The 14,177-nt window shown below is 40.9% G+C and overlaps 1 protein-coding gene across 1 annotated transcript in view; it reads left to right on the forward strand.

Annotated features, from left to right (window-relative positions):
- Positions 1–14,177, forward strand: part of Abcc2 (ATP binding cassette subfamily C member 2) — a 51,662-nt gene that overhangs the window by 14,115 nt on the left and 23,370 nt on the right. The window contains exons 7-16 of the mRNA XM_076834155.1: positions 241–475; positions 1,699–1,862; positions 2,932–3,109; positions 4,651–4,905; positions 5,975–6,040; positions 7,848–7,985; positions 8,543–8,689; positions 10,199–10,283; positions 10,931–10,997; positions 12,975–13,101. Coding sequence (XP_076690270.1) covers positions 241–475; positions 1,699–1,862; positions 2,932–3,109; positions 4,651–4,905; positions 5,975–6,040; positions 7,848–7,985; positions 8,543–8,689; positions 10,199–10,283; positions 10,931–10,997; positions 12,975–13,101 — 1,462 coding nt within the window. The remainder of the gene's footprint in view (positions 1–240; positions 476–1,698; positions 1,863–2,931; positions 3,110–4,650; positions 4,906–5,974; positions 6,041–7,847; positions 7,986–8,542; positions 8,690–10,198; positions 10,284–10,930; positions 10,998–12,974; positions 13,102–14,177) is intronic.

Consider the following 14,177-nt stretch of genomic DNA (forward strand, 5'->3'; position numbering starts at 1 on the left):
TTTTCCTCTTGTCTTGCTGTCTTTGAACACATTCTATAATTCCTGCACATTCCTTTTTCTATTCTCCCTACTCCTATGTCAACTTCAAAGATCCAAGAGATGGGGATAGTGGAGCAGTGGAGAAGTCCCATTCTTAACCCTATATCCCAGATCTGGCAAGCAGGTTTCAATAGAAGCAGCAGAGAGGCCACCTGTGATGCATCCTATGGGGTCTCAGCTTTTGGGTCACTCTTGTTCCAGCCTAGTTCTGAAAGGTTACAAGCAACCTTTGACACTTGAAGATGTCTGGGATATTGATGAAGGACTTAAAGTCAAGACAATAGTGAGCAGATTTGAAATATTCATGGCAAAAGAGCTGCAGAAAGCCAGGCGGGCCTTCCAGAAACGGCAGCAGAAGAAATCCCAGCGGAACTCTGGAGCCACATTGCATGACTTGAACAAGAACCAGAGTCAAAGCCAAGATGTCCTTGTCCTGGTAACTTTCCCATAAGTGTCTGTGTGAGTGTACTGTATGTCTCAGGCAAGAAGCAGTGTCATGGTGGTTATTGTCCTATGTTTTTACAGTACTTTGTACTTTTTAAGTGTATTTTATATTATTGGTAGTATTCACAGTACCAGTAATAATAGATACATGGAGGTATAATGTACTATTCTCTCTCCTTTTGAGTATGTGTAAAAAGGTCCACTAATTTTTTCCCCTAAATAATATCTTAGCCTTACAATATTTGTATCTTGATAGGAGTTAGCATTAGCAGCTAATAAGAAGCTGGAATTGGGGACATGAAGCCAAAATACTGGAAAAAGAGGGTGGTAAATGAGTCATTATTGCCCCGGGTATTAGTTCTGTAGGGCTGCCATAACAAAGTACCCCAAAGTGAAGGCATTAAACAGTATAGGTTGATGGTGTAGCTCAGGGGTAGATGGAGCACCTGCTTAGCATGCTGGATACCCTGCATGCACAGAAACAAGTTTATTATCTCACAGATTAGGAGGCCAAAAGTGTGACATCAAGATATCAGCAGAATCATTCTCCCTCTGAAACCTGTAACAGAGAGTCCTTCTTGCCTCTCCCTTCTTCTGGTTTTTGCCAGAAATCCTGGGCATTCCATGGCCTGTAGGTGCATCATTCTATTCCCCACCTCTGGTATCACATGGCCACATTCTCCCTGTGTCTGTCTCTTCTCTTCTTATGAGGACACCAGTCATATTGGATTACAGCTCACCCTAATGACCTCATGTTAACTTGATTACACCAGCAAAGATCCCATTTCCAAATAAGAGCACGTTCTAAGTTGCTAAAGGTTAGGATTTCAACATATCTTTTGTTGGGGTGAGGGGGATACAATTCAATCTATAACATCTTCCAAAAACCATAAGCAAGGGAAAAAAAAGACACCTAAGAATTCAAAAATGATATTATCATATCCATGTCCTTCCCTCTCAGGATTCCCCCTTAGGCCCTCTGTTTTTTGTTTTACAGTTGCCTGCTTTCCTAAACCAAAATAGATTACAATATCAGTTAGAAATGGGAGAGAGGAACAGGAGGGGGCCAGCTGAGTGATGAAGAGTAAGTTAAGAGCTATACAAAGAAGGGAACAGGGCTCACAGGCATTGCTAGAACTCTGGAGCTGTTCAGGGCAGGAACAAGATCTTGTACTGCACAACTCTGTGAACTCTGATGTTTGGTTCTGTATCTAGGAAGAAACTAAAAAGAAAAAAAAGAAGTCTGGGCCCACAGAAGACTTTCCCAAGTCCTGGCTAATTAAAACTCTCTTCAAGACTTTCTGGATCATGCTCCTGAAATCATTCTTCCTGAAGCTAGTGCATGATATCTTCATATTTCTAAATCCTCAGCTGCTGAAGTGAGTCCCCAGGCCTTGGGTTATACTTTCAGGGTTACCTCTGCCACCCTCCCTTTTGCCTTTTGTGTAGGCAGGCAAGAGCTTTCTTTCTTTCTTTCTTTCTTTCTTTCTTTCTTTCTTTCTTTCTTTCTTTCTTTCTTTCTTTCTTTCTTTTCTTCTCTTTTCTTTCTTTCTGAATTGGGAGTGGACCTAGGGGCACTTTACTCCTGAGCTACATTGTCAATGCTTTTTATTTTTTATTTTGAGGCAGGATCTTGCTAGTTGCCCATGGTGGCCTGGAACTTGTGATCTTGCTGCCTCAGCTTCCTATGTCACTAGGATAACAGGCCTGTACTGCTATGCCTGGTTAAATTCTCATTTTAAAAAATGCTCATGATTTTTTTCTCCTAACAGCTTTGAGTTCTTGTAGAGCACAAAGAATTTTTCAAGATTTAAGCTGATATATACATGTGTCTCTCTTTTTCATATACCCCACGACCACTTCATAGGAGGTCAGACACAGGTTAGGCCTCTTTCTTGTTCAACAGAACTACTATGATCTGAGCCATGCCCAAAGGTGGACAGCACACCCAGGGGAGCAACTAACTTCATCTCTGCCCACAGCCACAGCCTTTCCTAAGAGTTTCAGACTAATAAGATAAACTTTGCTGTCTGGCATGATCTGGAATGGACCACCATAAGGGAAGCCCTTTTAACTCATTCTGGATACTTGTCCTAATTTTTAGGGTTTCATTGTCTAGAAATGATTAACTTGTCCCACAAGCTAACTTTTACCCAGGAGTGGGACAAGACAGGGCCAAAGCACTGGAGTGTCATTTACCTGGAGCATTTCAATAATTATCCATTCTCACAGCCATAGGTTATCAATCTTAAGCTCTTGCTAGCCATCTCCAAATAAAAGCAAGAATATTGGCAAGACTGTTCTTGGATCTTCCAAAGGCATTGGGTGATTCTGATCATTTTTGTTACCCAGGATATAAGAGTAGGGAAGTTGGCTGTACATGAGGAGAGTGAGGAGCCTTTGGAGACCTAACTAATGGGCATCATTTACTTGGTTTTGCTCTGGCAGATTGCTGATTTCCTTTGTAAGTGACCATAACATGTATGCATGGACCGGATATGTCTATGCCATCCTCTTGTTTGCTGTGACTCTCATCCAGTCTCTCTGCCTTCAGTCTTATTTTCAAATATGCTTCATAATGGGGATGAGTGTACGGACAACGGTCATAGCTTCTGTGTATAAGAAGGTAAGCAGACTATGTCATATATCATAAAAGACAATTCCCTTAGCCAACATGAGCATTTATTCCAAGATTAAGGAAACTTGATGGAAATGATAACTGATATCAATACTTGATTTTGATTAGCCATACAGACTCCTTTAAATGTTTCTTTGGAAATTGAATACGAAAAGTGTGTTTCTAGACATAGGGAGGTCAGCTTAGGAAGCTAGCAAGCTGCCTAGGATCTGCCTTTCACCCTACAGAACTTAGATACTTGTGCCTCTCTTTCTGCCTCTCTTTTGGCAACGTTAAAATGCCTTGACAGAAAATGTAAAGGCAGAAAAGAAGCTGGTCATGATTCCTCTTGAACCTTGGTAGCCTAATATTTTAGAAATCTCTCTCTCTTTTTACTATACAATCAAGAATTCCAGCATGTTTGAAAGAATGTATTGTTGGATTAAGATGGCAGTAGAGCTTTCTAGGAGTAGGATGGAGTGGGCATCTAGGGTCAGTCACAGCCCATATGCTGTTTCTGTGAGAATTAGAAGGTGGTTCATTCTAATGAGAAGATGCAGGCCACACCAGATGGTGCCTTTGTGAACATAGTATAAGCTAGTTTCAGTACTCTGGTGTATTTGTGTAAAGCATCGTTGTGACAGACCTGTGGGTATTAGCCTTCTGAATTCTCTAACATGAGAGCAGGAAGCCCATATTATAAGATTCAGGCCTCTGAGTATTACCTATAAATTCCTAACAGTTGTCAAGTCATTTTACTTCAGATATGTAAACTCTGCAGCTTTCCTCTCCATTCTAAAATCTCTGTCCTTCTTGGGAATGCTTGCAAACCTCAATATGAGAGTATAGCTGCAAATAACTTTGCTACTTCAAAAGTCTCCAAGGCTAGAATCAATACATGCTGATTTCCTCCCTCCATCCCATCCTTTCTTTCCTCCCATTCTTTAGTATTTGATTCCCTACTGAGTGCACATAATATAGTAGTGAAATGGACAGATGTAGTCCTTGTCCTCACAGGGTTTACCTCTAGTACAGAAATAGAAAAACAAATTGATTACATTTCATTGTAATGAATGTAATGAAAAAGGTAAGCACAGAATTTTTAGGAGTACGCAGAAGAGGTATCTATCCTAAATTTTGGAGTCAGGGTAGTCTTCTCAGAAGTTGTATCTATGGGAGTTCATATCCCACTTGAATCAAAGTGTGAAATATGATATATCAAGAACTATGTAATGTTTTGAACAACCTACAATAAAAATTAATTAAAAAAAAGAAGTTGTATCTAAATTGACACCAAAGGATTAATAGGAGTGTTCTGGTCTAAGAAGTGTGTGGATAAGTGGGGTTGGGGAAAGGTGGAAATAAGAGGCAAGCATAGTCAAGAATGAGAGAATAGCATGTGTAAGATTTGGAGGCAAGGAGTCACTGTCCCTTGAAGAAGTTTGTCCACATCCTTCCATTGTGTTCTCATTTCCTGTGTTTCTACTTCTCCTCCCCAATATTCTAGGCCTTGCTCATGGATCCCAATTTTGATCTAAATTTATCTTTAGGCACTGACTTTATCCAACTTGGCCAGAAAGAAGTACCCCATTGGTGAAACAGTGAACCTGATGTCTGTGGATGCCCAGAAGCTCATGGATGTGTTTAACTACCTGCACTTGCTGTGGTCAACTGTTCTACAGATTGTCTTATCCATCTTCTTCTTATGGAGTGAATTGGGACCCTCAGTCTTAGCAGGTGTTGGGGTGATGGTTCTCCTCATCCCACTTAATGGATTTTTGGCCATCAAGAATAGGAGTATTCAGGTGAAGAAACAGTCATCCCGGTGATGCTTTCTTTAAGTGTAAACATTTTTAGATGCTCTAATTCTTTAAGGAGTTAGGACAAAGCAAAGCTAGTTCAAGACTTTCCATCATCCCGAATATACTTGGCTTTCTCTGTTTTCTCTTTTCGTCTTCTGACCACTCTTAGGATTTATATGGTTTTCATTCATATTAGAGGGAAGAGCTTGACTGAAGAGGGAAAGGTGCCCTGGAGAACTGGCACATAACTCTTTTACCCTGCTCTGCTGGGCTATCCTCAGAACAGGGATTTTTGACTCTGTGTATCTATCATAGTGATAAAACCAACCACTTAGAGCAGTCACATGAGAGATCCCAACTCTTAAGTCCTGGCAGTGACCCTGCTTCAACCAGGCAGGTGGGAGGGCTCCACATGGACAGTCCTTAGTTCTTCCAGGAATCACAGGCATGGTGGGTTGACTTGATGGTGTTCATGACTTATTCCTTCCTATGTTTCGCATTTATTTCATTACAAATAATAGTTTTAAAAATATTTGTTGCACATCTTCTTTTCTGAGAACACAGCAGCAAATAAGACAAGGTTCCTCCTGCTCTTTTGAATCTTACATTCTGCTTGGTGGTGGGGAGACAGGCAGTACAAGAAGAAGAAAAATACCAGATCATGATAAATACTATACAGAGAACTAAGAGTGAAATATAGGGAGTGAGCGGGTAATTGTTTTCAATTAGGAGGTCAAGAGAGCAGGTCCTCTGTGAGAAGGGGATGTTTAAACCAGTCACAAGTCTGACCATGAAAGGCAAGCCTTGGTCAGGGGAAGGGAGGAATGACCTAATAAGACACTAGTCAAATGGAGATGGTGAGGCAGAAACAAGATGGGCATGTTTCAGGATCAGAAGGAAAGTAGGGACAGATGGACTAGAGTGGGCAGAGGGGAGAGTGGAGAGAGATGAATGCCATCACCGGGCACCTCAAGCTCCAAATGACAGTCTTGAGTATCACTGAGGACTAGTGCCTGCTGCAAACCTGGGCCCTTTCTCATGGAAGCATGTTTATTTTGCCTTTTCCTGGCAGTTCCAAAATATGAAAAATAAAGACAGACGTTTGAAAATCATGAATGAGATTCTCAGCGGAATCAAGGTAAGAAGCCTGATGTTGGTAGCCCTCTGGTTGCAATGGCAGAAGCAGTGAATTTCTTGGCCCTTAATAAACTCTAGTAGGGATTGTGGGTTCCTGCTCCATGGCCTTTACTGTATGTCTCATGATTCCTGATTTGTCTACCCCTAAGTGTTCTATTTCATCTCCTATCATCCCTTCCAGGCCCTCTTTTAAACCTTGATATAGTCTTTATTTACATTTATTTTGGTTTGTTTTTACATTTTACTGCAAAAAATTTTAAACATACACAAAAATAGAATGATATAATGAAGCTGAATGGACCTAGCCCCAGCCATTGTCAGCCTGATCTAACTAGTTTCATCTGTATGCCTCCCCCACCACCACCCCGTCACACCTGAGAGATTATTTTAAAGCAAACCTCAGATGTCTTGCCATTTCATTGGTAAGTACTTTTTGTGTGTTACTAAAGGACATCCTTATTGTTTTTTTAACAGAACCATAATACCATATTACACCTAAAAAATGAAAATAGCAATCATTCTTCTATGCCAATTTCCCAATTGCCTCATATTCATCTTCTTTTTTAACTGTTTGTTAATTTGAATAAAGATCTAAAAAATGTCCACATATGGCATTTAGTTGATGGTGACCTTAATTTGCAACACTCCTCTGTCATCTTGAAGGAACCAAGTTGCCTTGTTTCCTGTATTTCTTGTAAATTGGTAGTAGATTTACTTAGATTTGGATTTGATTTTCTTTGGGTGAAAGGTTACTTTCAAGTGGTTCTGTGGGCTTCACATAGCAGCAATGGTGGCCACTCATTGAGCTCAGGCTTATCAGCATGGTTTATTCTTTCACCTGGAATAGCACTTTGAGACCCTGGTAGCACATTAGTATCACCTGTGAAGTTTGAGACTCACTTCAGTTCACTTAAATTGAACTCTCTGGGATTGAGGCCTAAGCACCTACATTTTTGAAAAGCTTCCTAGAGAATTCTAAAATGCAACCAAGGAGAAAAACAAATATGGTTGTACAAATTTTATGATGGTTTCTTAGACCTATTTTTTCATTAGGAGTTGCAAATTGGTGAAAATTTTGTGAGTGATATTTTAATTTGGTTATTCCTTTGTGAATTGATTACTTGAATTTCTATAAAGAATTGTCTTTTATCAACTAGCTGGTTCCTTAAAATAAAGTTTGTACAGGATAGGCAAGATAAATTCTTGTTTCCCAGCTATCAAGATAATGCATTTTGTTCTTTAAAGGTGGCCAGTAAGTTTTTTTAAAAAAGTGTTTTGAATTCATGGATTTTAATATATCCCCAAATTTTTTAAAAAATGAAAAAGAGGCTTTTTTTTTAAACTCCCTGATATTTTCCCATTCAGAGCTCTGATCTGTCTCTCTATTAGTAGAACAAAATTAAAAGACTTGGTTTTGAATCCCAGCTCGAGTACTTGCTAGCTTGATGACCTTGGGCAAGTTATTTCACTTTTTTCAGCCTTTTTCCTTGTATTTTCTACAAAAGCAGACTGACTGACTCACCATGAACTTTCTAGGTTCTAGCACAAATGGACCCATGTCTTGGCAACTCCTTAGTCCCTGACAAACTGGGACAGGTTGCTATAAAGACTCAATGAGATAATAGATGAAAAATTCTTTGTAGGTAGCAAGTTGTCAACAAATACAAGCTATCTCTCTGTAATCATTCTTTATAATCTGGATTTCCAAATTCCAAATAAGAGAGCATATCCTTAAATGTGGTAGATCAGACACACCTGCTGCCCTTTCAGGACAACAGTGTGGCATGTGCTTTTTTCTAACCTATTAGATCCTGAAATATTTTGCCTGGGAACCTTCATTCAAAGACCAAGTCCACAACCTTCGGAAGAAAGAGCTCAAGAACCTGCTGTTCTTTGGTCAGCTGCAGTCTTTGATGATACTTATCTTACAAGTAACGCCTGTCCTGGTGAGTAGCAGAGGAGTCAGTGGACTGGGTAGGTTTTAGATTTGGGTCAGCTTCCTGAAGTGGAATGTCTATTCTTGAGAAATTCCCAGTGTCTGTAGGCCTGATCCAGAAATCATGGAATTTATTCCATTAAAAATGGAATTTATCCCCACTCATCAAACTTCCATATCATCATCCCTACATTATGTCCCAATTCTAGTTCTACCCTTGTGTGCTATTTGCTGTTTTGGTATCCAAGAGAAAGCTTTCAGGATGTTTAGCATGAATGGATGTGTATAGGATGGTTCCTTGTCTTCTTGGGAGAGGCCACCTGTGTTTATGGTGAGAGGAATATTGACATAAGAAGACCCAAACTCTGGTCCTAGCAATCTGTTAATTGGCTTTGTAAACTTGGGCAAGATATATCTTCCTCTCTTTGGCTGTTTTCTCATCAGTAACAGGAAGCTGAGATAATCCTTAAGGTTCTCCCAATGCTTATATACTATGTTTCTGAAGTTTAGCCCAGAGCTGGTTGGATCCTTTTCAGAACTGATCATTTATGACCTTGCTCTTCCCAGGTGTCTGTGATCACGTTTGCTGTTTATGTTCTGGTGGATAGCAACAATATTTTGGATGCAGAAAAGGCTTTCACCTCCATCACCCTCTTCAATATCCTGCGCTTTCCCCTGGGCATGCTTCCCATGGTGATCTCCTCTGTGCTCCAGGTACATAGGAACTCCACTGCTAACTGCTTATCTCTGGGTAAAAGCCCTAGAGGCCAGAATAACTGACCTATTATGTCCCATTTCTAGCTTCTGCTGGTGAATTTCAGTTAGATCTGTTTGATCTCTGGAGGCCAATGGTTTGATCTTACTTAAATCACAAATTCTCTTGAGCCTCAATATATCTCACTCTAAAATTAGGATTATCATACCAGGATTATCTACCTCACAGGAAATCTTGTGAGTTTTGTGAATTCTATTATGATGAGCCCCATTGTTGGGAATATTTCAAAGCCCTTTTCCCAGCCTATTTTCTATGGATTTTTCTAAGATTTTTGAGGTGTTGATACATTAGACAAATATGGCACAAAGGGAGAGAAAGACCCTTTCTTTGCATAAACCCATATAGTGGTAAATTTGGAGCCTTCTGCTATCAGAAGATGAGTTTTAAGTTTAGGAGGCCTTGGATGGGCTAGAGGAAGTATCTGCGTTCTGAAAACTGAGCTCTGAGATGGGCCAAGGATCAGACCTCAGAGTTGGTTCACAAGGCAGGTGGCAGACTGATAAGGGGGGCAGAAGTGTGGAGAAGTGTGGTGACCTGCTTCTGACAGCTCTGGCCATCAGAAGGACTGGGGTTTAGGAGAAGGCCTCCTTTTCCTGGAGAGAATGAAGAAAGGCCGCCCAATTTGGTCAATAAAGAAACAATATGCTCTTTTCAGATATAGTTTATTCCATAGATAGCAAAAGCAAGATCAACAAGAGTGTCAGCTCCCTGCATTCCTTGTCCCACAGTATAACACTGAAGCAAAAGGGTTTGAATGATAATACAGCATGGACTGGGGGACACTCTTATTTCTGAGGAGCTGAAACAAGCACTTTTTATAGCCTACAGTTGGTCCCTAAGGAAGGTACAGGCAGAAAGCCTAATAATACTTCAACAAGTCAGGTGGCCATGAGGACCATCTTATGACAACCTCATTAGAAGCTAGGAAGGATGATGAAAGACATCCTTGTAGAAAATTCTTGAAAACCTCCTCAGCTTTCACATTCCAGGTACCACTGGGTGTTCTGCCAACACTTGAGTCAACTTCAATATAAGCTTTGGTCAATTCCTTCATAGAGTGTCCCAGTGGTAGCTCAGTTAAGATGCTGGAGGGATCGTCAAAGAAGAGACTCAATTAAGTAAGGGCAAGACAGGGGCCCAGATATCAGAAGTAGGTAGAAATTAGGGCTTTGTCTTAGAAGAAGGCATGGGACAGTGTCTGGAAACAGGGCCAGAGATTGGACAGAGATAGCAGTAGAGCTGAATTCCTTGTGTTTCCTAAAGGGCTGAAATGCTGTCTTAATTTGATTCTGTCCGGGGATGGCTTCCAGGGCTCAAGTGTGGCTAAGTCTGTGGTGAAGGTCAGGAGGTTCTAGATGTGGAAAATGGCAAATCCGGGGGTAATGACATGTTCCTTTCCCTGTTTGTTAGTTATTGAAATATTTTTGAGATCCTTTGTTCCTTTCCAGGCCACCGTTTCTGTAAGCCGGCTAGAGAAGTACTTGGGAGGGGATGACTTGGACACATCTGCCATTCGACATGTCCGCAATTTTGGTAAACAATTTGGAAGTTGTTTCCCCAAATTATTTGTAGTGCTGGTGCCAGAATTTTGACATTCGGGACTTGGGAGGGGATGGCAACAAACTAATTAAAGGAGGGTTAGTCTTGATGTTATGCTTGTTTAGTAAGCATACTGTGTTAGCTTAAATTATGTTTTCACCCAGAGTGGTTTGCCTAGCTATATTGCTAAGCAAAGCTGGGCCAGCTGTTCTGAGAAAAACCAGAGAATCCTGCAAAGGATCCAGGAAGCAGAGGTCAGGATGGAGCCACATGTGTGGGGCTGGGAAGGTAGCCTGGAGTGAAGGAAGACAGTTTCTGAACATAGTGAGCAGTGGGTCTGGAATCCAGGGTGGGGAGGGTTTTTATAAGGAGGTGAACTCATACAAGGGGACTAGGCAACAGAGAGCCTAGAGATGTCCTCAGGGCGTCTACAGGTCAGGAATCTGGGCTACCAAGTTGAGGACTTCTAAATAAAAAAGGACTTCAAATATGCAGGCCCCTTCTGTTCTCATCCTAGGAGCCTTCTAACAGAGGTGACCTTAGGAATTAATAGAGGAAGGAGAGTCACGAGGGCTGGGGAAGGGAAGGCAGATATATGGGGGCTTACAGGTAACCAAAAGAGGGGCCCTTTTCTTCAACAGACAAAGCTGTGCAATTTTCGGAGGCCTCCTTTACATGGGATCCGGATGCAGAAACCACAATCCAAGAGTGAGTTGCCTCCTTACTATCATGTTATTCCTTACGATTCTTCTTGACTGTTCTTCTTTCTGAAAATTCCCTGTAATAGAATACATGGGGAAGCAAACTATGTGTATGTGTTCAGTTAGATACTAGTGCAGACTAAGCCTCTGAGGGATGAGCTGAGAGCAAAGATCCTGAATCTTTTTCCTGTGATTTTATTTGCCATCCAGCTTTCCTATTGTAGGATGGTCTGACTGTCCAGCTGAAAACCCATGACAATGTTTGTTTCCCAGATAACAGATGGAGACAGCAGGGTTGGCAAGTGGCCTAGGTCTCTGGGTATGGTAGAGGTACACCAAAAATCTGAATGTTAAGTTTATTCATTCATTTAAGAATAATAATCTGGGGGCTTCTAGTGATTGCAGCTCAGTGGTTGAGCACCTGCCTAGCATGGATAAGGTACTGGGTTCAATCCTCAGCACCATATAAAAATAAATAAAATAAAGGTATAAAAATACAATAATATTATTTAAATTTTTTTAAAAAAGAATAATAGTCAGGAACATTAGTATCTGACTTTTCCCCATAGACCACACAATGGGAGCTACCTCTATAAAATTCTTCATCTAGAATTTCACATCAAAATAACCCATTCCTACACTGCACCCCATAGAAGCCACCTCTTCTGTCATGTAGGTGGGCTTACCCTAAGCCTCTTGCCACACTGCTACACAAAGAGTATCTCTTAGGCACACCAACTAGTCCAATGAGCACATTGCCAACAGAGCAGGCCCTGTCTTTCTCCACAGCTAAGCATGCTGTATCATCTCTCTTCTCATGACTTCCTGCCCTTCTCTCCTATCCCTATAGTCCTGAACATGGACTCATGAGCTAGCCACAGGTGAGTCAGGGAAGGAGCCCCTGCTCTGAACCCTCTTAACCCAAAAGCTTCCCTTTGTAGAGGGGAAAGTAGGCACAGTTCCCACTTAACTGCTATAAGTCTGAAAAAGTTCAACTCAATGGGCAGGTTCAGAAAGACTATGAGCAAGATTTCAATATTCCAAATGTTCTAAGGACTCAAATCATAAGGCTGGCAAACCAGGTTTTTAGGATTATAGCCCAGTGAAGGCTCCATCTCAGCCAGAGAAGTCAGATTTTCCCAGAGGGACCAAGGAATTTGCTTTCAGCTAGTGCTATTCATTGAATACATGAAAGATTGAGTAAAAGTAAGTAACATTTAGTTTGTCATTGAATAACCTAATTTGGAAAACACTGATTTAGTCTGACTCTTTTAGCTTAGAAACAGAGGTCCTTAGTCCAGAACAAGTGACCTTCCAAAATCATTTAACCCAGCAGTGGCAGAATTGGGACTTGAACCAGGCCAGGTCTCTAGACTCCCATCAGGATCTTATTCAATGGTACCATGTGGATCCTAGGAGAATTTTTCCATTGGAAACACACATTTAGCACAGTTTATAAAGGAGTTGGATAAATTAGAGCTCATTCTTTAGCCTTTTACAGCTTTAAAAAATTTTCATTATGGGCTGGGCTTGTGGCTCAGTGGTAGACTGCTTACCTAGGCACTGGGTTCGATTCTTAGCACCACATACAAATAAATGAATAAGAAAAAGGTTCATCAACATGTAAAAAATATATATTAAATTTTTTTTTTTCATTAAAAGCCAGGTATAGTGGCTCACACCTTAATCCCAGCAGCTTGGGAGGCTGAGACAGTAGAATCAAAGCCAGCCTCACCAACTCTAAATAAAATACAAAATAGGGCTGGGGATATGGCTCAGTGGTCGAGTACTCCTGAGTTCAATTCCTGGTACCAAAAAAAAAATTTTTTTTTTCATTAAAGAATTGAGGTCTTATATGTCCAAGGTTAATTTTCCAATCTTGACAGGGAAATCTCGTAATACCAGACTTCATGGAGAGTCAGGGCTTGAACTACTCTTTATTACAAAGCCCTCATTGTCTTCAAAATAATTTTGCTTCTTTCAGTGTGAACCTGGACATTATGGAAGGCCAGTTGGTGGCTGTGGTGGGCACTGTAGGCTCTGGGAAATCTTCCTTGATGTCAGCCATGCTGGGAGAAATGGAGAATGTCCATGGGCACATCACCATCAAGGTGAGAGGGAATGCCAATGGAGAAGACATCTGACCTTCAAATATGGGCCATTTAGGGCTGTTTCCTCACTGGGGAGAAAATACTAGTAGTTGAGGCCTTGGAGACATCTGGTAGATTTGTGAACAATAGACTCTCTGCCCCATTCCAAACTTATATAATCAGATTCTGGGAATAGGTTCTAAGAATCTGCATTTTTAATGAGCTTCCCATGTGATTCTCATATGTGTAGTAAAGTGTGAAAACTATTCATTAGAGATGTCTTTCTTCAGAGAATGGGGGTTTCTACTACAGTACCAACCGAAGCAGTAGCAAGAACAAAAAAACAGTGGTCTATAAAATCAGTACTGGCATGGCACTCAACATCAACCCAAAGTCACAATTAATCTTGGGCATTTCACCTCTTTCTTTGAGAACTAGATTTTTGAGTACACTTGCTCCTAATTCACAAACCTGTCACAGGGTGTTGACTCCTTCATACTCATTACTTTTTAACACAAGAAAATGTTTTCATGGCATTTCCATTGGTACTCTGAACTTCCTCAGAGAGCTAAATTTGGAGGAAATTAGAGGTATTTTTGAATTATTAAACCAGTCAATACTTGCACCAAAGAGTCAAGTCTACAGATTTTCAGGAGTTTTCCCTTTAAGATTTTTGTATATTGCCAAATCTTAATCTTTTTTTGGGGGGGGGGGTTACTGGGGATGAAACTCAGGGGCACTCGACCACTGAGCCGCATTCCCAACCCTATTTTGTATTTTATTTAGAGACAGGGTCTCACTGAGTTGCTTAGCACCTTGCTTTTGCTGAGGTTGCTTTGAACTCATGATCCTCCTGCCTCAACTTCCCGAGCTGCTGGGATTATAGGCATGTACTACTGTGCCCAGCCTAAATCTTTCTTTTTTAATTAATTAATTAATTTTTGTATGATGCTGGGGATGGAACCCCAGGGCTTTGTGAGTGCTAGGCAAGCACTCAACCACTGAGCTACATCCCCAGACATAAAGCTTTCTTTTCACTTATGAGAAAGCTTGTCCTGGGTTGCTTTATGTTGATCCATTTGGAAGTTTTTAAGAAA

The sequence above is a fragment of the Callospermophilus lateralis genome, chromosome 15 (genome assembly GCF_048772815.1).
Source record: "Callospermophilus lateralis isolate mCalLat2 chromosome 15, mCalLat2.hap1, whole genome shotgun sequence".
Classification (NCBI taxonomy): domain Eukaryota; kingdom Metazoa; phylum Chordata; class Mammalia; order Rodentia; family Sciuridae; genus Callospermophilus; species Callospermophilus lateralis.